The 26,707-nt window shown below is 38.6% G+C and overlaps 1 protein-coding gene across 12 annotated transcripts in view; it reads right to left on the minus strand.

The window, feature by feature from the left end:
* EML5 (EMAP like 5) overlaps window positions 1-26,707 on the minus strand; it is a 182,288-nt gene that overhangs the window by 7,851 nt on the left and 147,730 nt on the right. For 8 of the 12 annotated variants that reach the window (XM_058739946.1, XM_058739947.1, XM_058739941.1 and 5 more), the window contains 8 exons: window positions 22,516-22,594; window positions 21,197-21,326; window positions 19,035-19,133; window positions 16,236-16,256; window positions 5,979-6,152; window positions 5,080-5,288; window positions 2,685-2,842; window positions 1,147-1,261 (listed from right to left, as the gene is read on the minus strand). In XM_058739946.1, coding sequence (XP_058595929.1) covers window positions 1,147-1,261; window positions 2,685-2,842; window positions 5,080-5,288; window positions 5,979-6,152; window positions 16,236-16,256; window positions 19,035-19,133; window positions 21,197-21,326; window positions 22,516-22,594 — 985 coding nt within the window. Of the gene's footprint in view, window positions 1-1,144; window positions 1,262-2,684; window positions 2,843-5,079; window positions 5,289-5,978; window positions 6,153-16,235; window positions 16,257-19,034; window positions 19,134-21,196; window positions 21,327-22,515; window positions 22,595-26,707 lie in introns of those variants that run through there. The other 4 variants (XM_058739943.1, XM_058739944.1, XM_058739952.1 and 1 more) reach the window with 3 other exon arrangements.

A 26,707-nucleotide genomic window follows, 5' to 3' on the forward strand; every position in this document is an offset into this window, starting at 1 on the left:
GCTCGGTCAGTTGAGCGTCTGACTTCGACTCAGGTCATGATCTCCTTGCTCGTGAGTCTGAGACCCGTGTCAGGCTCTCTGCTGACAACTGGAGCCTGCTTCAATTCTGTGTCTCCCTCTCTCTCTGCCCCTCCCCTGTTCATGTCTCGCTCGCTCTCCAAACTAAACTTCAAAAAACAAAAAAGAAGTATAAATAAAAGCCTAATTAATACATGGACTGAAGATAATACATGTATATAATTTATAAATACACTTATTGCCAGTGCATGCATGGTCCAAATTTTTTATAGGAATGAATGTTTTTTAAAAGGGTGGCTGGGTAGAGCATACGACTCTTGATGTTGGGGGTTTTGAGTTTGAGCCCCATGCTTGGGGGGGGGGGGTTGAGTACTTACAAAATTAAGGTGCCTGGGGGGCTCAGTTGAGTGTCTGCCTTTGGCTCAGATTTCATGAGTTCAAGCTTCACCTCGGACTCTGTGCTGTCAGTGTGGAGCCCACTTTGGATCCTCTGTCTCCCTCTCTCTCTGCCCTCCCCATGCTTGCCTCTCTCTCTCGCTCTCAAAAATAATGAGCATTGGGGCACCTAGGTGGCTCAGTCGGTTAAGTATCAGACTTCGGCTCGGGTCATGATCTCACAGTTCGTGGGTTCGGGCCCCACGCTGGGCTCTGTGCTGACAGCTCAAGGCCTGGAGCCTGCTTCGGATTCTGTCTCCCTCTCTGCCTCTCCCATGCTCGTGCTCTCTCTCCCACTCAAAAATAAACATGAAAAAAATGTTTTAATTAAAAAAAGAAATGTACATTTAAAAATAAAATTTAACAAAATTTTGCTCTAATCAAAATTGATTCAACTGGCAAGAAGTTTCACTGCTGCCCACCACGGTTGAATTAGTAGATTCAAGAAAACACGGAGGTTTAAATACTGTGTTGAGACCGGGGAGTAGCTTCTCATCTTAAGCGTGGCCCGGAGGCAGACGGCACACGGGCGCCGCCCGCGGGGCTGCGGGGGCAGCCGGGAAAAGGCAGAGCATAGTCAGCAAGCAGACTCCTCTGCAAGTGTCACTTGTCAAGTTGCAGAGGGCGAGGGAACTGCAAGAATAACCGTTCTCTACTTTTGGCTGCACCGGAACGGCTCTCGGAACATCTTACTTTGCCCCTGCACACGGAGCGGACACAGTCCGTGGCTTGTCCCGTGTCCAGCCTGAAGGCTCGGCACCGCCTCAGTTCCTGATCCCACAGCTTGACCGCTCCTCCTTCTCTTGACCTAAGAGCAACCCAAGCCAAATAAGCATTTTTATGAGCTATTACAAATCACTTTTATTACAAACAAATACTAAATTATACAAGCAGAACAGTAAAAAAAATTAAAAAAAGGGGGGGGGGGAGCCCGATATTCACTTTTTGTAGTCTCTAAACTTTCTGTGGCAACTTTAAGATACACTGTATTTCAGCCATTCAGTTGAAGCAAATTTTACCTGATGAAAATTCATTTTTCTGACATGAGTGTAATCTTCCTTAGTTCTCCACATCCCCCCGCCCCCATATAATGTATCCTCTTGATTAAGGAAATGTGCAGAATGATGTTTAATGTTAAAATGACAATGGAAACGTAAGGCTAGATAACAGGATTAGAGGTGCTAAGCTATAGAAGAGATCTTTAATGGCCAAAAGGGGTGCGCTTTCCTTCGTATCATTGTTAAAATACCCACTGAAACCATCCAGCAGGCTACTAATGGGCAGAGGTGTGCTGAACAGAAGGCGTGTGGGAAACACCAGCGTCAGGGTAAGACAGAAAAGAGAAAACATAGCCCATTTATGGTTTTTCTCTTGGGAGAACTGAAAAATGTATTCCTTTATTTTCTGTTAGAGGAATTGCTTGTCTTAGGAGAAAAGCACACCCAGGACCACAATACGGGGTTCGTTTTTGTGAAACACAAAAGCCGCTGCACTGGTGTTTGATTAGGTGGGTTCCCTCATCCTGGATGGACATGTGCGTGCTTCCTGGCCCCGCAAACACTACATTTTAACAAGAATAGGAGTATGTTGGCAGAAAATCCATTAGTATCTGGCTTCTTCTGGGAGGTTTTCAAATCACTCAGAAAAATGTCTTTCGTTAGACTTAAATTTTGAAGGCTGTTTTACACAATTTTATGTAACAAGTATTTTATGTAACGAGATTGCCTCAAGCAAAAGCAAACAAGGCAGTTTGTTTCTAGTGTCCTCACACCTTTCTGAGGCCGCCAGCTGTATGCACCTTACCCCTCAGTGTCTGTTTGGGCCAAAAAGGAGAGAGCAGGCAGTCAAGATACGTCCTGGGTTTGAGGGCAAAGATTCTCCCATGGGTCACTTCTTCCCCAGCAAATACTTATCCAGGCATACAGACATGAGGGAAATCAGTTCTCTGCCTACACGATAACCACCTAAACCATACCTCAGAGAAATAAGCTATCGCCCCAACTGTTGGGGTTAAGGTGTCTTTACACTGTGAAAGAAATCAGAAGTGACTTAAGACAAGAAATTAAGAGTCAACAGGAAGGCACATAAAAGGCAATAAAGGCGAAGCACATGAGGAAGAAGGTCAGAGAGGATGATCCGTGTAGTCTAGAAATAACTAGAATAATTCACTGCAAACTGCGGGCAGCCCCCAGTGCATGAACGTGTGGTAAGGCTGTGGGAACAGGACTCACGGCCTTTCCTTGCCTCCGGTCACAATAAGTCCGTCTCGCAGCGTGGTGAACATGGCAAACACAGGCCCGTTGTGAGCTCTGGCCACGGTCCTACACAATATGTGATCTTTCCACACACAGACATCTCCACTGATGGTACCTGTAAACGTCAAGTTATTCTGAAAAGGAGCGGGGAAGGGGGAGACAAACTCATCAAAAGTTCAAATAGAGTTGAAACAGACGCAATTCTCTACCATAAGTGTGGCCCACCTCACCTTCTCAGATACAAAGAACATGATACAGTGGGAGAAACCATGGACCCGGCAGCCGGGTTCAGGTCTGAACTTGAGGTTTAGTTTTGTCAGGGCCTTTTAGTCTATTCTGTTGCTTATTTGCTGGAATAACCTTCGGTGAGGTTTTTTAATCTCTAGGATTATCAGCTTTTTCATGTGTAAAACGAGGGAGTTCAGGCACCAAGTTTCCCTCCAATGCAAAATTTTAGAATTCTGGTTTACATCGTCCCTTTAGGCTGCTTCCCTCCAGCTGCCTGAGAAATAACTTGAGGTCAGCAGTAACTGAGAGTGAAAAAAAAGAGTAGGAACAGGAAGTGAAAATAACATTTCACTAGTTTTGATAAAGTATTTTGCCACAGAAAGTAAAACTACGTACACAACTTATAGCAATGTTGTACGAGTTTTTTAAATTTCACTAATTCATGAGGTTATATATGAAATTAACATTTGCCATGATTTCTTAAAATCAAAACGGCAAAAATCAGTGCATTTCTGCAATACAACATAAGATAAATTTGATACGGTGCTCAAAGTAATAGTGCTTTCGATCACTTTGAGAATGCAATCCTGATAGAGTTCATTTATGCGGAAACTGGAGAAATTACATTCTGCATCATGTGCTATTTTCATCCATTTTAGTTTCACTTTCAGAGCAACTGATCCAAGATCTTTCAACAAAAACGATATGGAAAGAACTAATAGGAAAGTAAGATTTTGAATTACAACAAAACATTTTCTTTAATCTTTCTGACAACAACATAGTTTCTATGTTTAATTTCCCTACAATTTTTTTAAAGTAATCTCACAACCTAGAGATCGAGAGTCGCATGCTCTAGGCGCCCCTGCCTACAGCAATTTAATGTTACTTTGAATATGCAGTCATGCATATTCTCTGTACCTATTTGGATAACAATAATTATACTTGTCATCTAGGAGCATCATTAATTCATGCCTTATCTTCAATCAGAATGTAAATGCTCTAGGCGTAGAAACCAAGATTTTACTTCCCTTGTTTTTTTTTTTTTTTTTTGTAACCCTAGGCATGGAGGGTGTTCAAACAGGCCTAAACTGAACATCAGTCCATCTTGCTATGTAACAAAACATTCTGATTTCACTGCTGCTATAACCGGAAGTCAATCAGGACTAATATTTTAGTCTTCAAGTTTATTTTCTATTGGGAATAGGCAACTGGGTACATAAGGAATTTTATACATGAAACAAGTTAAGTCAACACAGGCAAATTAAATGCCAGAAGCATTTGAATGTGTGGGTTTTTCTTCTGGAAAGGAACTACCCTACCCATCTTATATTATGAATCCCCAAAATGTTTAACGGAAGTTTGACATGGTATGACCAACATTTTCAATGATCTTTTTGTTAAAATCATGTGCTTAAATGTTCTAAAAGTATAATTTTCTTTGTGCGTTACATTCCCAGCCCCATAAACACTTTAGTACAGAAATCCACCAAGGTTTTTGATGTACCAAAGGATTTAAAAAGTGTGGCCAGGGCTCAGGGTATTAGAGATGTGGATTGTAAACCACAAGCCCAATGGGATGTGGGGGCGGGGACGGCTCTGGAACACTCTGTGAAGACTGGGAATCTTGCTCTCCTTCCTACTCTGAAAGAGCTGCACTGGCCCAGAGCACTTCCAACTATGTGATAAGCAGCGAGTTAAGTTGATAGAGAGCAAAAGAAATCCTAAACTCAGGTACCACCTTAAACACTAGAAAAATTACATTTCTTGATTCATCTTTCTTCATTCTGACAAATTTTTAGGATTATGAGGAACTACTAGAAGGATAGAAATTCTAGGGGACTTAGGGTGACAATTAGAAAATTAACGAAGGCTTTTGAGAATGGCTGGCAGTGGCCCAAGGACTGAAATGTTTCATTATAATCCTTCTCCCTCATTAATTTTCTTTCCTACTCCCTGATTTCTGAAAGTATCAGATTTTGAAAGGTGGATTAATATGCAGGACTGGGACATATGGAATGGTTAGTGGGTCACGGTGCCACATGACAACACGAATGTGGCTTATCTATCTGAAGCAAGAAAATTCAAAGCAGTCCAACTGCCGTGATTCAGAGTTCCACAAGCACACGTGGTTTAAGAGACATACTGCACCAAACGCCACAGCAAGCATGGTCTGCATCCGGGCATCCTCCAGGGTGCTCACGAGCCCTTTTTTGCTAAGAAGAGCCCTTCCTGCCAGTGTCCAGAACTTCACATGTTTGACTCCCACAGAGACAAACTGGGAATCTGAATCTGGTCGGAATTCTGCCACAAAAATGCGTCGGTTGTGACCGGCTCTGCTGGCAATTTTGGCACCTGATAAAAAGAGACAACAAAGTTACCTAAGTTAGCAGAGGAACTAAGATAGTTTTTGCCAGATAGAACAGCTACTCAAAATATATCGTTCAAAAAACGAATACTTGTGCGTGTCCTCTGCATCGCTACCTAGCCGCCAGATGACAGACGATTACTGGCGGAGAAGGTCCTTTTTACATACTTTCTCAAGTGACATGTGTATTAATGGGAGCTTTATCATCATTGAAGGGCCATTCTAGATTTTAGAAATCACATCTTACTTTCTCCTATGTAGCTCTGTGAACTTCACTTTTTGTAGCAGCCACGTAACTGGAAAGTTTTATCTAAAGTATGGTAAGCAATATTATCCTGTTCATCTTTCATTATCACTTGGGATTTCATTTCCGTTCTTAACACCCTCCATGACCAAGCAAATAAGAATTAACAAGGAGACTTACATATGGTTTCTTACTGAAAGAGCAGTGGATTATGTATAGTATTAGTAACTTGCATATGTTTCTATTTCGTGAGCTTCTTTCACTGAGTTTTTAAAGTGCAACATACAGTGAGTGATACCAGCTGTGTACTGTGTGTGTTGCAGGGCTGAAATGAAGAATGATTTCAATCACTAAGTTAAAGCAAATACGAAACAGAGTTCATATCACCCTGGTATTCTTAGTTTTAAAAATCACCAAGAAAAAAGAACCCTACCTTCCTGCCATCTCCAAATGGTAATCGTATGTTCTGGGTCCAGCCCCACAGACAGCAAGAGTTTGCCGGTAGCACTGAAGCTGACTGAACACACTCCCTTCGAATGGTAGCATCTCAGTATAGATAAAGTCTGCTTGTTCATTGCATCCCAGATGTGGATAGAAGGAGCCGTAGCTAAATAATGATAAAATCCAAAAGTTGTAATATACCTGTTACAGATGTTTCCATTTCTACAGCTGACACATACTTTCTGAAACACGGAAAAGTATCTAACAAAGAATGACTGTGTACTTAATAAAAAATAGCTCAAAACCAAGACTAAATGAAAAAAGAAACAGATTCACAAATACAGAGAACTGATGGTGGCCAGAGGGGAGGGCGGAGGGGGATGGACAAAATGGGTGAAAGGCAGCGGGAGATACAGACTTCCAGTTATGAATAAGTCATGGGATAAAAGGCACAGCATAGGGAATACAGCCAATGGGACTGGAATGACATCACATGGGGATGAATGATAGCGACACCCACGGTGAGCACAGCAGAACATGTAAACTTGTCCAATCACGATGTTGTACACCTGGAACTCATGTAACATCGTGTGTCAACTGTACCTCGATTTAAAAAAATAATAAAAGAAAGAAAGAAAAGGAAAGAGGAAGGAAAGGCAAAAATACAGAATACTTCTTCAGGCTACAGTTCACACTGCATTTTTGAGAAAATAACATTTATACAAGAAAATTAGGCAATCACAAACTTTAAATTATTCAGAAATACACGTCTTAGATACTTGTTAAATCTTTATATAATTATGTGGAGAAATGTACAAATATTACACAATAATTAAATATCAGAGTATATTCAGTTATCTGCTATCTGAACATTAGTTCTGAACATTAGTTACTGTTACTCAGTATCTCATCTGAAGGGGAGATGAAAAGCAAACACAAACTGAGAAAGGCAACAGGTAGGAAGGACACCATGTGAATAGATCTCAAAAGAAATCTTCAACCATATAGACAGATATCTGGTAAAAAGCCAAGTTCACATCACTTTATAAAACAGTGTTTTTTTATTTTTTAATTTTTTAAATTTATTTTTGAGAGACAGAAAGAGAGCACAAGTGGAGGAGGGGCAGAGAGAGAGAGAGGTACAGAGGATCCAAAGCAGGCTCCAGGCTCTGCCCTGACAGCACAGAGCCCGACCCGGGGCTCGGACTCACAAACTGTGAAATCATGACCTGAGCTAAAGTTGGACACTTAACCGACTGAGCCACCCAGGTGCCAATTTTTGTTTTTTTTTTTTTTTATTTTTTTTTATTTTTTTATTTTTTTATTTTTGGGACAGAGAGAGACAGAGCACGAACGGGGGAGGGGCAGAGAGAGAGGGAGACACAGAATCGGAAACAGGCTCCAGGCTCTGAGCCATCAGCCCAGAGCCTGACGCGGGGCTCGAACTCACAGACCGCGAGATCGTGACCTGGCTGAAGTCGGACGCTTAACCGACTGCGCCACCCAGGCGCCCCTCCAATTTTTGTTTTTTAAACAAGATTTCAGGGAAGAAATAAAACTGTTTTTTTTTTTTTAAGGTTTATTTATTTTTGAGAGAGAGAGTACACACATGGAGGAGAGGCACAGAGAGAGGGAGACAGGGGATCTAAAGCAGGCTCTGCACTGACAGCAGAGAGCCCAATGTGGGGCTTGAACCCAAGAACTGTAAGATCATGATCCAATTGAAGCTAGATGCTTGTTTACAAAACTGAGCCACCAGGTGCCCCCAAACTGCTAATCTGTTTTATATATTTAGATTTTTTTTAAAAAGTAAAAAAAAAAAAAAAAAATTTAGTAGGGTCTACACCCAACGTGGGGCTTAAACTCATGACTCAAAGATCAAGAGTCGCATACTCTTCTGACTGAGCCAACCAGGTGTCCCCAAATTGCTAATCTTTATAAAAAAATTGTATTTGTTGTTATTCATCTTGGGTAGCCCATTTCTGCTGCTTAAAAAATTTTCCCAGTTCTCTGTATTTTCTAACTTAAAAATCAGGGATTTGTATTGTCCTTTCTTCATGAACTGCAGCCCATAAAAATGTATTCATTTTCAGCAGCTAATTCAGTCTTAGAACATAAGTACTTTTAGTAAAAGAATTGAAATACGAGAGTGGGTTTGTTTCAAACTATAAATCCGCTACAAATAATGCAAAAATAGAGACATTTTTATTTATTTATTTTTGAGAAAGAGAGAGCACACAGCGGAGGGACAGAAAGGGGGGGAAGAAGAGAATCTCAAGCAGGCTCCACACTCAGCAAGAGCCTGGAGCAGGGCTCAATCTCATAACCATGAGATCATGACCTGAGCCAAAATCAAGGGTCAGACCCTTAACTGACTGCAGCCACCAAGGTGCCCAGAGACAGTTTAATAAGATAAGCTGTCTTGGTATCTTTTGATGAAGAAAGACATTTTGGTCTCTAAAGAAAACATTCTGATAAATTTAAACTATGTTGTATACAATCTACAATTTATAGCATACAATGATTCATCTGTCAGTCCTTCAAAGTAATTACAATATAGTAAACCAGGGACTGGAGGTCATGAAGTAAAACCTGTTCAAAGATGTAACTGTAAAAAATCAAAACTGTATGGGAACAGTTTACCATGTAGTAACATATGGTATTTATGTGTGAAAAATTGAGCACAATAATTTAAGTACTGGACCAAAAGTTAGTATGTTCTTTATTCAATAGAAGTCAAAGGATATGAGGGACTGGTAAACTTAATGTCAACGAATAATGTTAGGTGGCTTAGATTTAAAGTGTAAATATATACTAGATCAGTCTATAATTTTTTGCCAGTAATAAATATTATATAGGTCATCTATAATATAGAAACTTATTTATTTAAGTGTATTTACTTTTGAAGGAGGGAGGGTGAGAGAGAGAGCACAAGTGTGGGGGAAGGGAAGAGACAAGGGGAGAGAAAGGATCCCAAACAGGCTCCATGCTGTCAGCGTGGAGCCCGATGCGGGGCTTGAACCCAGGGACCAAGAGACCATGACCTGAGTCAAAACCAAGAATTGGATGCTTAACTGACTGAGCCACACAGGTGCCCTCAAACATTTGTATATGTTTACAAAAAGCACCTGGGGGCAATCCACAGACTTTATTTGCCTAAATGTGATGAGGCAGATAATGGATTTTTAAGAAACATCATTCAGTTTTGCCTCCAAATTTAATATGTCAAAACTACAAATACTTTTATTTATCTAAAAATTAAATAGCAAGTAATCTTAAGAAAGTTGAATTACTGAGCTTTTCAGGCTTTCATAAAAAGTTAAATGAGATGGTAACGACAGTATACCTGAAATTTATGTTTTACAACATTCAGGTATGACCATGACATGGGACTGCTACATATTTAGACTGTTCTAAACTTCCTTCAGTGACAGTATTTAAGATTTAAATCACTGCAAAAATTCTTTTTATTTTGAGAGAGAGAGAGAGGGAGAGAAGAGCCCCAAGCAGGCTCCACACTGTCAGCAGAGAGGCCGATGTTGGGCTCGAACTCATGAAACGTGAGATCATGACCTGAGCCAAAATCAGGAGTCAGATGCTTAACTGACTGAGCTACCCAGGCGCCCCAATCACTACAAATTTTCAAGGCTTTTCTAACTTACTAAAGAAAGATTAAATTATGTTCATTACATTTGATTTTCTATAATTCAAAAAGGGTCATTCACGATGCTGGAGTAACACAGACACTCTTCTCTCTCCCTTCCTACATGCCACCAGCTAACGGGTGCCTGTCACGGGCTAGGTCTGTAACAGGAGACACATCAAAGCTCCACTACTAGGCAGGTGTGTTTTCCTATGAAGTCAGCCAGGCCCGAAGTCACACGCACTTCAGTGTGCTGTCCTCGGAATCCAGGTTCTGTGCGTGCTCCTTCCATCATATCAAGCTGTCTCTGGAAAATCAATCCCACTGACTTTATTGTTTTTTAATGTTCAGTCATTTTTAAGAGAGAAAGAGCGAGAGAGAGGGCACAAGCTGGGAAAAGGCAGAGGGGGATAGAGGATCTGAAGTGGGCTCCATGTTGACAGTAGACAGCCTAATGTGGGGCTCAAACTTGTGAACCACAAGATCATGACCTGAGCCGAAGTCAGACACTCAACCGACTGAGCCACCCAGGCGCCCCAATCCCACTGACTTTATAAGCATTCCTGACTCTTACTCTCCAGTATAGAGATGCCACAAGGGTCTCTTTCAATTACTAGTTGGATCTTATAAGAACCAAAGTTTTAAAGGATATTCCTTCTCCATCCTCTACTTGGCCTTTGGTGTAGTATTATAAAAACTGTATTTTTAACAAAACTTTAATACGGGCCATTAAGTGTACCGACTGTATCTCACTCTTTAATTTCCGCAGGGGACAACTCCTTGCAGCACACCCACTATCCGTTACCTCCTTCCTTCTTAATAAAGTTATGCTTTTATTCAGGAATCCCCCCCTCCCTTATGTAGAGCAAGTGATTCAGGGAGAGACCCTGCTTGCTCAGTTCATCAGTCTGAGCCTGCTGTGATGACTTCCCCGCACCCCCAGCCACCCACACTCACACTCCCCACTCTCTGCCCCCAGCAGCAGTGATTTAGTTCAGTAACCCGGATTTGAGCCAATCAGCACATGGTGCTCCCCGGTCTTCTTAGTCTGGGGTTTGGTTTGTGTCTTAAAATGACTCAATCAGGCTAAATGGAAGGACTTTTAAGCTCATGGTTCTGAAAAAGGGTTTTTATCTGCTTCCCAGCTAGATGAAAGCAAAGAAGCATGTAGTTCTAACTGGTACTGGTAGCCCTTTTGTGACCATGAATGCAACCAACCTTAGGATGAATGTATTTCCTGATTTTCTGTCATACAGGACAACACGGAAGATCCTTAAAGTCACTTAATGGACAACTGACCATTGTGACAAACAGTAACTACCAATGGGGGGTTTGGGGGTACAGAGAATTCTCCCTTTGAATTGCCTTAAGGATCAAAAATGTCAAATTCCTACCACTGTCTTAGGCAGGCTTTGTCAGACAGAGAAGATGTCCCCTTAGTGTCCACTCACAAAACGTCTAATGGATTCAAAGGGTAATTATGTATTTTCTATTATGTATTCACTCTCCCACATCCCAAACTGACCATTTCAAAACTTTATCCTCCACCTTCTTTGTCACCTCCTCACCCTCAGCTGATGAAATGAACAACACAGAAGCTACCAGACTCGAGCTTATTTTCTCACCCCCAAACCTACCAGTTTTCTTGCATTCCCTTTAATCCTCAGGTCTCTGAATTTCTTCCTGCTCAACTGTCTCTCTGCAAGTATTCTCCCGTCTCAGTGAGCCAGCCGCTCCAGCAAAAAATTAACAGCCTTGATTCCTCACTTTCTGTCATGCCCTCACATCCAATTCATCAGAATGGACCACTGGCTTTCCCTCCAAAATACATTCTGTATTTGTCTAGCGTTCTCTCCATTTTCATTCCTGCCACCTCAGTTAAAAATGTCTTTTGCGTGGACTATTATAACAGCCTCCCAACTTTCTGATTACTTCTCTTTCTCCTCTGCATCCTTAATAGTGCAGAGTGATTTTCTCAAAGCATAAATGAGATCAACTCACTCCCTTAACACTCTCCATGAAGAATTCTGCACTTAGCGCGAATCCAAACTCCTCTCCATGACCTGCAAAGCCCCATGCACAAAGCCCCATGCACCTGATTCCTAACCCCCTTCTCCTTCTCCAAGTTCATCTTAGAGGCCTTACTCCTCCACACTCACCTTCCTGTTTCTTGATTTAAGGCTTGCACAGTAAAGAGTTAACATAAACAAGCCTGAAGTTGCTATCATTAGAAGGGCCTGCTTGCAAGTGTGTGAGAACTTGACTTCTGAAATGGTCCCTATGTTAATAAGGCTGTTTTGTCTACCTGGTGTACTGAACACCTGCTTTCTTCTGGTATTTCAGTAGTTGTGGCTGATCTGTGCCTATGCGACCAGCCCTTCCACCCCAAAAGGCCTGGACTCTAAGGCTTAAGTGGGTGTCCCTGGGCAAAACACTGCACCTATGATCCTGCAGGGTCTAAACTTCACCCAGTGTGTCTTTTTCCCTTGCAGATTACTCTAAGAAACTATAGCCCTAACAATCTCTGGGCCCCGGGATGCCTACTAGTGAATCACTGAATGTATGGGTGGGTCTTGGGACTCCCCAAAACAGCCTCAGCCTGGAGTCCCCCAGTTCATCCCTCAGCTGTCATTTTTTTTTTGTTCTCATTCTTGGCCCAGCTGAATGTTACCACATCATGAAAACAAACATCTAGTTTTACTGACATCTTCCTATTGTTTTTATCATATCACCATCTCAGGTCATGTTAGTTTCAGAAGTTTACTTATTGGAGTGCCTGACTGGCTCGGTCAGAGGCATGTACAGCTCTTGATCTTGGGGTTGCGAGTTCGAGGCCCACAGTGGGTATAAAGATTACTTAAATATAAATAAAAATATTTTAATTTTTTGAAAAATTAAAAAAGTTTTTAAAAAGTTTACTAATTTATTGCCTCTCTCCCTCTAGAGCTGGAGGCTGCAAACTTTTCTGTCAAGGGTCAGATAAGCCACAAAATTGAAGATATTATGCAGGTACTTATCTAATGAGAGAAAAACTTCCATTACATTTTTATTGATGAAAATCATGGAGTGATTTTTTTTTTTTTTTTAATTTTAGAGAGAGAGCATGAGCAGGGGAGAGGGAGGGAGAGAGAGAATGAATGAATGAATGAATGAATGAATGAATCCCAAGCAGGCTCTAAGCTCAGCACAAAGACCGACACGGGGCTCCATCCCATGGCCCTGGGATCATGACCTGAGCCGAAATCAAGAGTCGGACATTCAACTGACTGAGCCACCCAGGCGCCTGGAGAGTGAAATTTTTTATAATAAAGATCCACTATGAGAAGAGGAAAATTCTTTGGTGATAACAAGGTAAGCTTCCAATTGAGAGTTCTTTCTCATCAAGATCAATTGCAAATGTTTGCCTGTAAAAATTTTACATATTTCAACTTTGAAAATGTCTCATGTAGATAGTTACTGACAAATTCAAATATTGATCCAAAAGTACAGGATCTTTTTTTTTTTTTTAACGTTTATTTATTTTTGAGACAGAGAGAGACAGAGCATGAACGGGGGAGGGTCAGAGAGAGGGAGACACAGAATCTGAAACAGGCTCCAGGCTCTGAGCTGCCAGCACAGAGCCCGACGCGGGGCTCGAACTCACGGACCGCAAGATCATGACCTGAGCCGAAGTTCGGCCGCTCAACCGAGCCACCCAGGCGTCCCCAAAAGTACAAAATCTTAACTGAGCATATTAATCACGTGGAAGGCATTTAGAGGATTCAGTTAGAGTGTTGTTTTTATACCTGCCTTTTTAGCATGTTTTCCATTGCAGAGTAATCACCATGAACTGAACCCTACATGGAGTTCTTCAACTTCAGTTCAAATGAGTTTTGAAATGTGGAAATTTCCTTCTCACTTGCATCAAGATCTGAAAAGTGCTGCTGGAACTGCAGTCTGAGAGCAGAAAATACATTTGCAGCAAGTGGGATTCTCACTTGGTTTAATGTTTGGCACCATGAGAAGTGTATCATGCAGTCTGATGTTACTTGTGATTCAACATCAGTCGCCATCAATGACCTGACTGTAGAATTTCACCTTAACTGTAATTTTAGGCTGTTACTGTAACTGTAGTTTCCTTGTAATTTCAGGTGGAATTCATTAAGAAACATGATCAAGTCTGCAGCAAAAACTAATTTCTAAGGCCATTATGTTTTCCATAATAGAGATTGACGGCAGTACTTTTCTCATTCAGAGAAATTTCAGCCTTGGCTCTGAGCTCCAAAAACTGCAATAAAGCTACTACTGCTAAACCACTGGGTGAGTTAGGACACTCAGCTTCTGTTTCTAACATGAATTCATGGAACTGATGATGGCTAATTCTATGAGAACAAATGAAGTTAACTGTTGACTCTCAAAGACAAAGTGAGGTTGTCAATAACACATGATACACTGCTATGTTTTCCACAAACTAGCTGATGACGAACAGGCACAATGAATCATAGGCTTTAAACACCTTAAATTTTCACCAGTTTTGTAAACTTATTAACCCATTAACCCTTTTTCTGCTCCAGCTCCACATATATTTTTACTACCATCAGTTGGCACATATGTTAGCAGATTCCACCTCAGACTGTACTGAATTAATGTTTTCTTAACTTCTCTGAAAATACTATCTTTTGTAGTTGTTCCATGAAGACTAGTCCTAGAGGCCAACTCTTCAGTCACTTCAAAGTTGGCAGTGATTGCCTCAAATAAGCAACTGGCAACAACTGTCAATCCATGAAGAGCCAAGGGAAACCATTCAGAATTATTTGCTTTTTTTAGGGTCTTGTTAATTGGCTACTGATGCTGTTCCCAACATCCTCAACTCTTTTAGCAATAGGTTTTGCCAAAAAGCTGATGGGTTTAAACAAGTTTATTTTCTCTGGACATATGTTTGCTGCAATCAAACATGATTTAATTAACTCACAGTAAATTCTTCTTGATTAACTAATGAAACATTCAGAAAACTTGGTTGCAGCCTCATTTTATTTTTTATTTCTGTGAAGAAATTCTGTTGTGATGAGATACTCACACAAATATTCTTTTACATTTTCTAATTTTTCTGACTCTTGGGTTTCCCATGAACTGGGAATACTTTTGTCAAGTTTAGTGTGAAAATGTAATATATTGTATTATTTTAGCACAGCTATCGTGTCGAATTTACCATATAATTTGATAACAATATAATCCACATTTCACTGTGCCTTAGAAGTGTGACAAAGTCCACTTTCCTTTTTTTTTTGCCTTGTTTCGACATGATGGATATACATTGCTTAAATAACAAAATTAATTGTGGGTTAGCTCAAAACCTGTCAAGTTATGACAGCATCACTGCATCTCCAGTGTGCCAAACAGCTGTGCAAAGCAACCAGAGGGTCACGTGAGGTCTCTGTTGCAGCTACTCAAGGCTGCTGTAGCACAAAATCTGCCACAAACAATATGTAACCGAATGAGCCTGGCTGTGTCCAACACTCTATCTCTGGATACTGAAATCTGAACTTCATATAATATTCATATGCTGTGAAATTTTCTTTTGATTTTTTCTAACTATTTAACTTAGTAAAAACTATATTTAGCTCATAGGTTATACAAAAACAGGTAGGTTTGGCCCAAGGGCTCTGGTTTGCCAACTCCTGCTCTTGAATGTAACCAAGAGAGCAAAAATATTGCCTGTTGTGTTGGATACATTTGTAGTTTAACAGTCAAATCACAGAATGCTGCTTCACCCTGGAGAAGAGGGAAACAGACACAGATCATGACATATTTTCCTATCAAACTGCTATTTTTCCTATGTATACTGAAAAGGAAATTTTAAAAGCCTAGTAAATATGTCAAAACAATGGACACACATTATCCAGTAGCTTTTTAGATTCACAAAGCTATGGTCAAGATCAGTAATAGAAAGCTATTTCTAAATCTTTAAGTGATCTGTTGATACAATATGTGCAATTATTGGACATATAAAAATAGCAATTAAAAAATTTCACTTTTAGGCAATACAACCTACTGATTCACATTTAAGATTACTTTTACCCCCAGCTGCACTTTAAGAAAAAAAAATTATTTTTTAATTTTTATTTTTGAGAGAGAGAGACAGAGTGCAAGCAGGGAAGGGGCAGAGAGAGAGGGAGACACAGAATCCAAAGCAGGCTTCAGGCTCTGAGCTATTAGCTCAGAGCCTGACGCAGGGCTTGAACTCACAAACCAGGAGATCATGACCTGAGCCGAAGTCGGAAGCTTAACTGACTGAGCAGCCCAGGCGCCCTTCCCCCAGCTGCACGCTCAGCAGCTACATGATGTTGGCAAGTTAATAGCTACCGTGGAGGATCCTTGCAGTGATTACACAGGTAATATACAGAAAGTGCTTACAATTGTGCTGGACACTAAAAAGGTCAAAATATATTAGTTTTAAAGATAATTATCATTGTTACTGCCGAATGAGCTCAGTATCATGACATTAAAAGAATAGATTTTTCATTAAAAAAATTCAAAATATGTTCAAGTATCTTATTACTCAATAAAAATTTGGACTACCAATACTAAACAATATAACTAAAACAGAAAATGCCGAATTTTCCTTACCTGACATGTCTGCTAAATCACCTACAATGGAAAAACAGCAGAAAAACAACTGTCCATAAGTAACATAAATACTTAAAAATATTTTATTGAGTACATTCTTAAGTATACTTATTAAAATACTTTAAAAATTAATTATAAAATAATTTTTATATAAATCACAAATGGTCATATACAAAATTAGTTTTATGATGTTAAATTGAGTAGACTGTAAGTGAAGCCATTCATTTCAATCATACACATATATTAACATTTCACGTATATGACCTTCCAATTATTGGATAAAAACTTTTTTTTCTTTCTGTTTAAAGAGTCACATGAAATTTTAACAATTTAAATATAATGACATGTTTTAAATAATACAACTCTTATTTTGGTTTACAAAATGCCCTGTAACAGACTGGAGTTTTAATGCACCTCTGCTTGGCCCTGAGAGTCCAAGATTCCAGCCAAGGGACAAAGGTAAAGAAAAAAAAAAAAGTTTGAATGTAACTGGCTAAAATACCACAAAAGCAAATATTTCCCCTCTGACCTAAACAATTTTTAACAAAGAGAGCCATAAACATTTTAGACTGTTTGTGCCTTGCAGGTATGATACAAGCTTGGCAGTCAAAGTTACTACTCACTCAACTCTGGGGGTTCAGAAAAGAAAAAGTCCCTCACTCTTTGGTGGTCTCTCAAGTCTATCCTACGTGCCATTAGTCATCAGTAAAAAAATTTCTGTATCCATTCTGTGTAAGGGTACAGTGGGGCAAGGCACAGGATTGCATATATGATCTAAAATTCACCTCTGTAGTGCCTGGACTTTGACTTGGAAGATAATTAGCCATTTTACATTTCCCTACAGTGTCACTTTTCGAAATAAAAGGAACAGACACAAATACTGAATTATTAAGTTGTACGCCTATACGATGTTCTATGTCAATTATATAACTCAATAAAAAAAGGAAAAGGAGAAGAGGGTCAATTTTAATGAAAGATTACATTTGTGACTACAACATTTCTTAATCAAAAGACAAAACTGCGGCACTAATATGTTAAAAGCAAAGTTGCTTAACAAAGAGAGAGACGGGGAAAGAAAAAAAAAGCAAAGTTGGGAAATGGAAGAACCGTATCTTCTACAATTCTATTCACCGTATATAAATTCCATTAACATAGAGATATTATCTTTTTTTGGTAGGCTTATATCCCTAGCACCTAGAATAATACTTTGTGCATGGCATGTGCTCAATAAGTTTGTTGAATAAATGAATCTACTCAAAAAAATTAACTGAACAATAACTATATGTCAAGAGGCACTGAATAGGCCCTTTTATAACCAAAATGGTAACATGATCTCATTTTTTTCAGAGTAAAAATAAGACTCATTTTTAAAAAAGGACCTAGACCTATTTATACTCAAATATTAGAATCTTTGTGTGTAATGCATGAAGATCAGTCTACTTCTTGTTAAAAATAGAAAAATTTACAGAAAGGAAGATCACAAGCACCTTTGTGGTACAACTGTAGAACTCTGTAACCCAGAGATCGAGTTTCTGACTGATCAATTTAGTACTTGTATGAAAAATGAAGATATTAAAAGCATAAATTATTCTATCCAAGGAGAAAAAGACACCTGGAGAGTTGGCTTAGCAACGGAGGCCCACCAAGATCCAATAAGCCCAATGACATCGATCATTTTTACAAAGTACACCAAGCTTATGAAGCTTCAACTGACCAAATCTATGATGTGGTGTTCACAGTGATCACTGGTTGGTAGATGTATTTGTTCTAATTAGACCCGCTATCCTCTCATCCTTTAAGTTTTCTAAAGGGTTAAAAGAAGACAGCAAGACAAGTGGTTTTTAAAACAGCTGGCAACTTAAATCAATGCCAAAGGAAAGAAAAAAGCAGAAGGATTTAGCAGCATGGAACAGACAACAGACAGAGCTTTTCTCTCCTTCCTAGCTCAGTCCTAGTTGCCACAGACATTCTGCCCATCAGTCTGGTTACTTTTTGGCTCCCCCTTTATTTACAATTTCCTCTCCAAATTCTTTTTGCTTTATATGCTAAATTAAACCTTTCTGCCAATTAGGAATATCTGCTAAAGGACTAAATCCAACTACTGCAATCACCATAAAATAGTTTATTCTTAATTCTAAACTGTCTGAACCAATAAGATAACCAAAGCGAGAGAAAGATACCTGGAAGCAAATCATATGGTAAAACTGGGTGCGTGTTTTTTTGTTTTTTTTGTTTTTTAAACATTTATTTACATTTGAGACACAGAGAGAGACAAGAGCACGAGCGAGGGAGGGGCAAACAGAGAAGGAGACACAGAATCTGAAGCAGGCTCCTGGCTCTGAGCTGTCAGCACAGAGCCTGATGCGGGGCTCGAACCCACAAACCATGAGGTCATGACCTGAGCCAAAGTCAGATGCTCAAATGACTGAGCCACCCAGGCGCCCCTAGGTATGTGTTGTATATACAAACGCATTTTTTTTTTAACGTTTATTTATTTTTGAGACAGAGAGAGACAGAGCATGAACGGGGGAGGGTCAGAGAGAGGGAGACACAGAATCTGAAACAGGCTCCAGGCTCTGAGCTGTCAGCACAGAGCCCGACGCGGGGCTTGAACTCACGGACCGCGAGATCATGACCTGAGCCGAAGTCGGCCGCTTAACCGACTGAGCCACCCAGGTGCCCCTATACAAACGCATTTTCAACAATACCCAAATATATATATTTTTTTCCCTAGGATACTGAATTAATTTGAACAATACAATTACTTAAACTGTTTCTTTTTAAAATACAGAAACATACCTACTTGGCCCGTTGCCACTACGTTGATAAATTTGGGGTGCTGATTTACAGTGAGGCACAGTATATCATCATTATGTTCCTGATAAAAACTCTGAGTCCCTATAAAAAAAAAAATTGAGAAAACCTTAAGACATAACAGCCAAATGCACTTATCCAGAACAATAAAAAATTGCTCTGTTTAACTTAATACGTATTTTTTGAGAACTGAATGTGCACGTTATCATGAGGATGGAAAAATAACCCAAATTTTTAAAGGGATAGAGTCCTGAAAGTTAACATGAGGTTAAAGACATCAAGCACCACAAGAGAGTGAAGGGGCCTGCTCTGGGAATCCATAGCAGACAAGATTCTTCTTATCATGGGCATATGGCACTCTTGGACTGACACGACAGATTTTGTTAAAGTGAAGGTGGGTGGGGAAGGGCAATCTAGGTAGAGGAATACTTTAAGCAAAGGTACAAAGACAGGAAAGTACTAAGTATGCATGTATATGGTTCATTTGGCTGAAATGTAGGGTCAAGGATAAATGTGAGAGATATGGTTGGAAAGGCAAACTGGAACTAGAATGATAGAGGATTTTGAATGCCAACCTATTAAATTTCATATTTATTATGTAGTCAGTGGGGAGGTACTGAAGAATTCTGATCAAAGAAGGTATGTGATTTACCTAATAGGACTTACAGCGAAGAGACCTTAGACCTGTGATCATGCAAGACGTACTAAAGGTAGGTTTGCCTAAGTACAGTGGCGAGGTGGGAAATGAGGTCAGGAGGATAGGGCGTAGGTTGGGTCCAGATTACAGAGGACCCAGGGTGATTACAGGGTGATCTAGTCCTCCCACACTACATCATCCAAAAGTGAAGCAACACAAAACAATTTAACATTGACATTTACCAGATCTAATACTTTAAAACTTCTCTTCAAAGTGAAATGTGCTTCATACTTCCCAGGGCTGACAGTTTAGTGAGAACAACAAACAAGCAAGTATATGTGCTATTGGCTAAGTTCAAAGATCAGCTAATAGGGCAAAACTTCCTAGACTGTGAACACAGCAATGTATCCCAAACTAGAGAGGACAAATAATGAGAAGTGGAGAGGTACCCAGTCTCCCTTCTGCCCTCTCTCTCTATACCCCATCAGTAGAAAAATGATTAAGGACAAATCATAAAATTAAAGAAAATTACAAGGATAAACATGAAAGTGTATTTACACATTCCTTTCTAGATCATCTTTTCTTATTCTATTTTCTTTGGTGAAGCCTCAATTAAAGAGGATTATCTAAGTATTTTTTAAATGGCCAAAATTATTAAATCAAAAATCACCACTGATTTCTGTGTGATCTTGGTGAATCCTTTTCTTTAGGAAACCAAAATAGGACAATCATATTAATGATTAATACTGAGGAGACACGGGGGATTAGGACTCACATAAGCCATTCTTTGCCTGTTCGGAATGAACCATCAGAGGAAAAAGCCAGAAATGTTGGGCCAAAAAGTCTCTAATTTTACTTCCGACTTTCAGACTTTATGAGGTTTATAATTACACATAAGAAAATTCAAAATTAAATAATGAATGTCACTAGGAGGATTATGATGTCATTCATCATCAGATGATGCTATGAGAATTTATTTGCTTTTCAGCAATCCAATCAGTTAACATCAAGAAGTATTTTCTCACCTTGAATAAAACAAAAGTATCAACACAGCAGAGACAGAGGGAAGCAGCCTTCTCACTGTCTTCCTTGGCTTTCTGAGGCCTCAGTAAGAACACTGCCCACTTCACCCTACTCTCCAGCAACCACTCACCCAACATGCTACTTTTAATCACTACCTATCAGAGACAACCACCAATCCATCGATTTCATGTTAAGGTTATGGGGAAATAAAGTTAGAAATGGTTTCATTATAAAACATGATTTCAACATACAGTAAGCCTTCACTTCTAATAGAGACCTAGGAGCACTTTGCATTATGAAATCTTTTTCTGCTATATCATACTGAAAGACTGTAAATTTGGTTACTTGAAATATTACTAGAAAATTCAATAGTATGAATAACATTCTGGACTCATGTAATTTATTTGTAGTTTTAACAAAAATTTTAAGATTATAAGTAACAAAATTCTAAATAAAAAGTGGGAGATGGAGAATTGGGGTCTCCTACCGGTAGCAACGTTGTGCAGAATTCCAATGGATGCAGTGTGATAAATTATATCATCACCATCATTTAAATAATGAACGTTATTCCTACAGTCTCTTCCTCGATAGCCAAAAACAAGCTCCAACACAAGGTCCTATAACAATAAAACCATTATATAATTCCTTATGTCTAAATGTTCACCATCATTTTTGTATACAGCACTGGTATCTTCAGTCAAAATGGAGGATGCATTTTGATGCTTTACAATCTTTGAATACAAAATTTAGACCTGTTTTGGGCAGCTGAAACACTCCATACTTTTCTACATATATAAAAAGGAAAAGGGAATCACAAGGTCATCTGATTTGAAAAATTTTAGTTGTTAGGAGTTCATGTGTTAAACACTGAGATACTTCTTATGTCCAAAAGAATATTTCGATTTGTGTTGTTAGTAAAAATATGTAATCTGCACATATAACTCAGGATACATTATGTCCAAGTGACATACTTTTGAGGAGCCAAATAGTACATCAGACACTGGTACAGAAAACTAAGTACATCATCTATGATAACTCATGCTAAAGTTCTAGTACATAATTCTGCCACTGAAAATGTCTGTTTTTTTGACTTTGTGAGGCTTCCCAGGGGGGAGGAGTACAACAATCATTGTCCTGCAGATTTACGCCTCATTTTTTACCTGATTCAGCACAGTTTGCTTGTGGCTACTGATATTGGAATTAATTAAATGTCTGGGAGAGCTTTCCTTCTTGCTCAATTATTGTGGAAAGTTTCTTTGTTTGGAAGTAGAGCCTTCAAAGGACCCTTCAATGAACCCAGTGAATGTATCACATGAAGGACAAACTTTGACTTCTAAATTCAAAACACTAAGCTTAAGACACTGCAAAGGCACCTGTGATTCTATAAGCCATAGGTCATTCACATATATTTACATTTAGAAGTTTTTTGAGAGACAGTTCAATTCAGAATATTATTCACGGAAGACTAAAAAAAAAAAGACAAATAAAAAATAAAAAGAAATGAAGGATATCAATCCAAAACTCAGACTTGACAGTTAACAATTAGTTTTTACAACCAAACAAAAAAGATTACTCAGAGGCACCTGGCTGGCTTGGTCAGTAGAACATGCGACTCAATCTGAGGGACTGAACCCCACCTTGGGTGTAGAGATTACTTAAAAATGAAATCTTAAAAAAAGATTATTCAATATATTTATTTTCTTACAAACTAATGACAACACTTGGCTGTCTTACAAGAAGGAAATAGAATGAATTCTGAATACATTTTAAAGCACAAGGTAACACAGGGGAGTGGGTTCTCCTTACCTCTATGGGTCTCTTTTTCTTGCCAACATTATTTGTCTGGAGTTTTTCTGGCCTTGGTGGGGCTCTGCTCACGGGGGGCCTGAAATGGGAAAGTGGGAATGAGGAAAGGCATCCATCACTGTGCACCTTCACTGAGCCTCCCTCACCCGCCCTCCAAAGAGAGATATCTGACATGCCTTCACAAAAACGAACCCCATCTGTGTTCCTCACTATACTGTGGCCTCTTTACATCTTCTAAGGCAGGAAGGTGGAAAGAAGATATGAGAGCTTTTATTCATTTTATTTTAACTTCTTTGATGTATGTTTCATAATGTAAATAATACATTAACAGAAGAACAGACTATTTATAAATATACAAATATTAGTTTAATGGCTCAAAAACTTTTTGTTGGAATGCATTATAACAAAGCCTGAGTCACTGCTCTAAAGTTTCTATCACAGTACTGCGCACATGGCAGGTATCTGATACATTCTTCTTGAATTTCGAAAACATTTCTGTGAAATTTCTATACTGTTGGCAAAATCATGTCCGAATTCAAATTTGTACTCGTTACTTACTCTCCTTCAGGCCCTTTACCTTTCCTTCTTCCTCAAGTCTACAGTAAGGTTAATGGCATCACCATCAGTTAGTCAAGCAAACATTTTATAGTTACATAGCACTACAAACCATACAACACTCTGTAAACGATAATTACTATTACTATGGCCTTCAACTCTTTCTCTTCTCCATTCTATTTACTAAACACTCATCAACTTCACTTTTGGAGGAGCTCTCATATCTAGGCCCTTCCTCTCTGTTTCTACTACTAGTTTAGGATCTTTTTTATAATATCCCATTAGGTGTACAGAGTTCCCATTGTGAATTTAAATGTGGAGGCTCTTAAAATGCCTAGGTATAAACTTAACCCAACAGGGAAAGTACTTGCACTCTGAAAACCCATAAAACACTGATGAAAGAAACTGAAGATGACACAAACAAATGGAAAGATATTCCATACTCATGGATTGAAAGCATTAATATTGTTTAAGTGTCCATGCTACCCAAAGCAATCTACAGATTCAATGCAATTCCTATCAAAATACCAACAGCATTTTTCACAAAACTGGAACCAATAATACTAAAATTTGTATGGAACCACAAAAGACTGCAAATAGCCTAAAGTAATCTTGAGAAAGAAAAAAAAAAGATCCAGAGGTATCACAATTCCAGATTTCAAGCTATGTTACAAAGCTATAGTAATCAAAACAGTATGGTACTGGCACAAAAACAGACACACAGATCAATGGAACAGGACAAAGAACCCAGAAATAAACCTATGGTTATATGGTTAATTAATCTATGACAAAGGATGCAAAAATATACAATGGGGAAAAGACAGTTTTTCAGTAAATGGTCCTGGGAAAACCAGACAGTTAGATGTAAAAGAACTGGATCAATTTTTAACTAATTTCCCTGACATCAGCTATAACAACACTTTTCTAGATGGTCTCCTAAGGCATGGGAAACAAAAGCAAAAATAAACTGGGGACTACACCAAAATAAAAAGCTTTTGCACAGCAAAAGGAACCATCAACAAAACAGAAAGGCAACTTACTGAATGGGAGAAGACATCTGCAAATGATATATCCGATAAAGGGTTAATATCTAAAATATATAAAGAGCTTCTATAACCCAATACAAAAAAAAAAAAAAAAAAAAAAAAAACCTGATTAAAAAATGGGCAGAGGCCCTGAATAGATATTTCTCCAAAGAAGACAGATGACCAACAGATACATAAAAAGATGTTCAACATCACTAATCACCAGGGAAATGCAAATCAAACCCCCAATATCACGTTACACTTGTTAGAACAGCTAAAGCAAAAAAGACAAGAAATAACAAGTGTTGACAAGGGTATGTAGAAAAAAGAACCTTCGTGCATTGTTGGTGGGAAATGTAAATTGATACAGCCACTGTGGAAAACAGTATGGAGGTTCCTCAAAAAATTAAAAATAGAAATACCATACGATCCAACAATTCCACTCTTGGATATTTATCCCCCCTCCAAAATGAATACATTAATTCAAAAAGATATATGCACTCCTATGTTTACTGCAGCATTATTTATAATGGCCAAGATACGGAAGCGACCTAAATGTCCATTGGTAGACAAATGGATAAGACAGGTGTGCGCGCATGCGCGCGCGCACACACACACACACACACACACACACACACACACACACACACCATGGACTATTACACAGCCATTAAAAAGGATGAGATATTGTTTGTGACAATGTGGATGGACATAGAGGGTATTATGCTAAGTGAAATAAATCAGACAAAGACAAATACCATATGATTTCCCTCATATGTGGAATATTAAAAAAAAAAAAAACCAAATGAATCAGCAAACAAAAGGCATAACGGGACTTATAAATACAGACAACACTGACGGTTTCCAGAGTGGAGATACGGGGATGGGAAAAATGGGTGAAGGGTAGGGGGAGATACAGCCTTCCCATTATGGAATGAGTAAGTCACAAGAATAAAAGGAGCAACATAAGGAATGCAGTGAATGATATTGTAATAACAATGTATGGGGACAGATGGTAGCTGTACTTGTAGTGAGCAGAGCATAATGTATAAACTTGCCAAATCACTATGTTGCACACCTGAAACTAAAGTAACACTGTGTGCCAACTATACCCAAATAAAAAAAACAAAAACAAAACTGGGGAGGCTCTTTTCCTAAATTTGTGTGTTTAATTTAAAAAACCCACCTCATTTGGTTTATTTTTATCCCAGATAACCATTAGTTAAATATTTAATAATCTGAACACTGGATACAAATCAATCATGCTATCAACTCCCCTTTCCAAATTTTAAGTTAGTATTCAATTTGTAACAACTAAATCAGAAAATGATACAAACTGACTTTCCCGTAGGAAAAAAATCCAACATGTGTGATAAAGAGTATAAATTTAAAGGCTAACAACAGATTTATATTTTCACAATTTCCAGGTTACACATCTATAAAAGTAAATGAAATGTTCTATCGTGAACACACAATACAAAAGAAGTACATACGTTCATATGTAACGTAAAGTAGAATGCAGAAGTACAGAAACTGTGGTTGGTGACATGAAAATTACATGCACAAAGAACTTTTCAAATTACTGCAGAAATTTTGGTTTTGAACCTTTTTCATGTACTTTTTTGGATGTCCATAAGTAATAAATAGAGTTCAACTTGAAGTCTTTAACATTTGAAAAGCTTCTCTTAGGGACCATTTTATTTTATTTTTTTTAATTTTTAAAAATTTTATTTATTTACTTTTACTTAGGACCATTTTAAAGAATAATAGCAGGCTTGGCTTTTCTTCCAAGTCAGTTTTGTTGGTGAGCTTCATTTGGTGTTACCATCTGACAGCTTTAATTTTAATCCAAACAACAAACAGGTAATTTTGATCTACATAAGCCTCTGTAACGATTAAGCATATCTTAATTTTTTCAAGTAATTTATATAATTACTGTTTAAATAAAGCTATACAACTTATGAAATTATACAAGTTGAACAAATAAAGTTTTGGTAAAGCAGTTATTTATGTAGCAGAAATCCAGTAATTAAGATGCTGCTCATTTCAGGGATACTTATTTCAAAGGGGAGAAGCATGGAAAACTTAACACCAAGCAACACAGCTCATTAATGGTAAATATGAAAGATGATAAAAATACATAATTAGGTCTCGTAAAATATAGCAAAGAGAGGGGATTACCTGGAACCTCTTTTCAGCAGCAGATGAAAAAGGGAAAAGATTACAACACAAATTTGAATTTAAAACACTAGTAAAAATACTTCTGTACTAAATATTTTTACAAGTTTAATGCAGACCATACTGCATGTATTAAAGGCCTATTGTTATTTATTACTGCATATTAGAAAAGCTCCAGTTACTCCATGAATGGCAGGAAAAATAGGAAGGAAGTGAAAACAGAAAAATGGGCATTGAACATGTTCTGTGCTGTAAATATTAAAGCTTACCATTCATATTTTTCTACAGTGTACTCTGAATTTCAAACAAAACACTGATGCTTATTTTTGTTCTTAAGAATGGGGACTAAAATGTTAACCAACTTAAAAGGCTGGTAGCACTGGGGAGCTATTAAGGAAATTGTCTAAGGAGGTGAAGTAGGTCCTCCTGACCCA

The sequence above is a fragment of the Neofelis nebulosa genome, chromosome 7 (genome assembly GCF_028018385.1).
Source record: "Neofelis nebulosa isolate mNeoNeb1 chromosome 7, mNeoNeb1.pri, whole genome shotgun sequence".
NCBI lineage: Eukaryota > Metazoa > Chordata > Mammalia > Carnivora > Felidae > Neofelis > Neofelis nebulosa.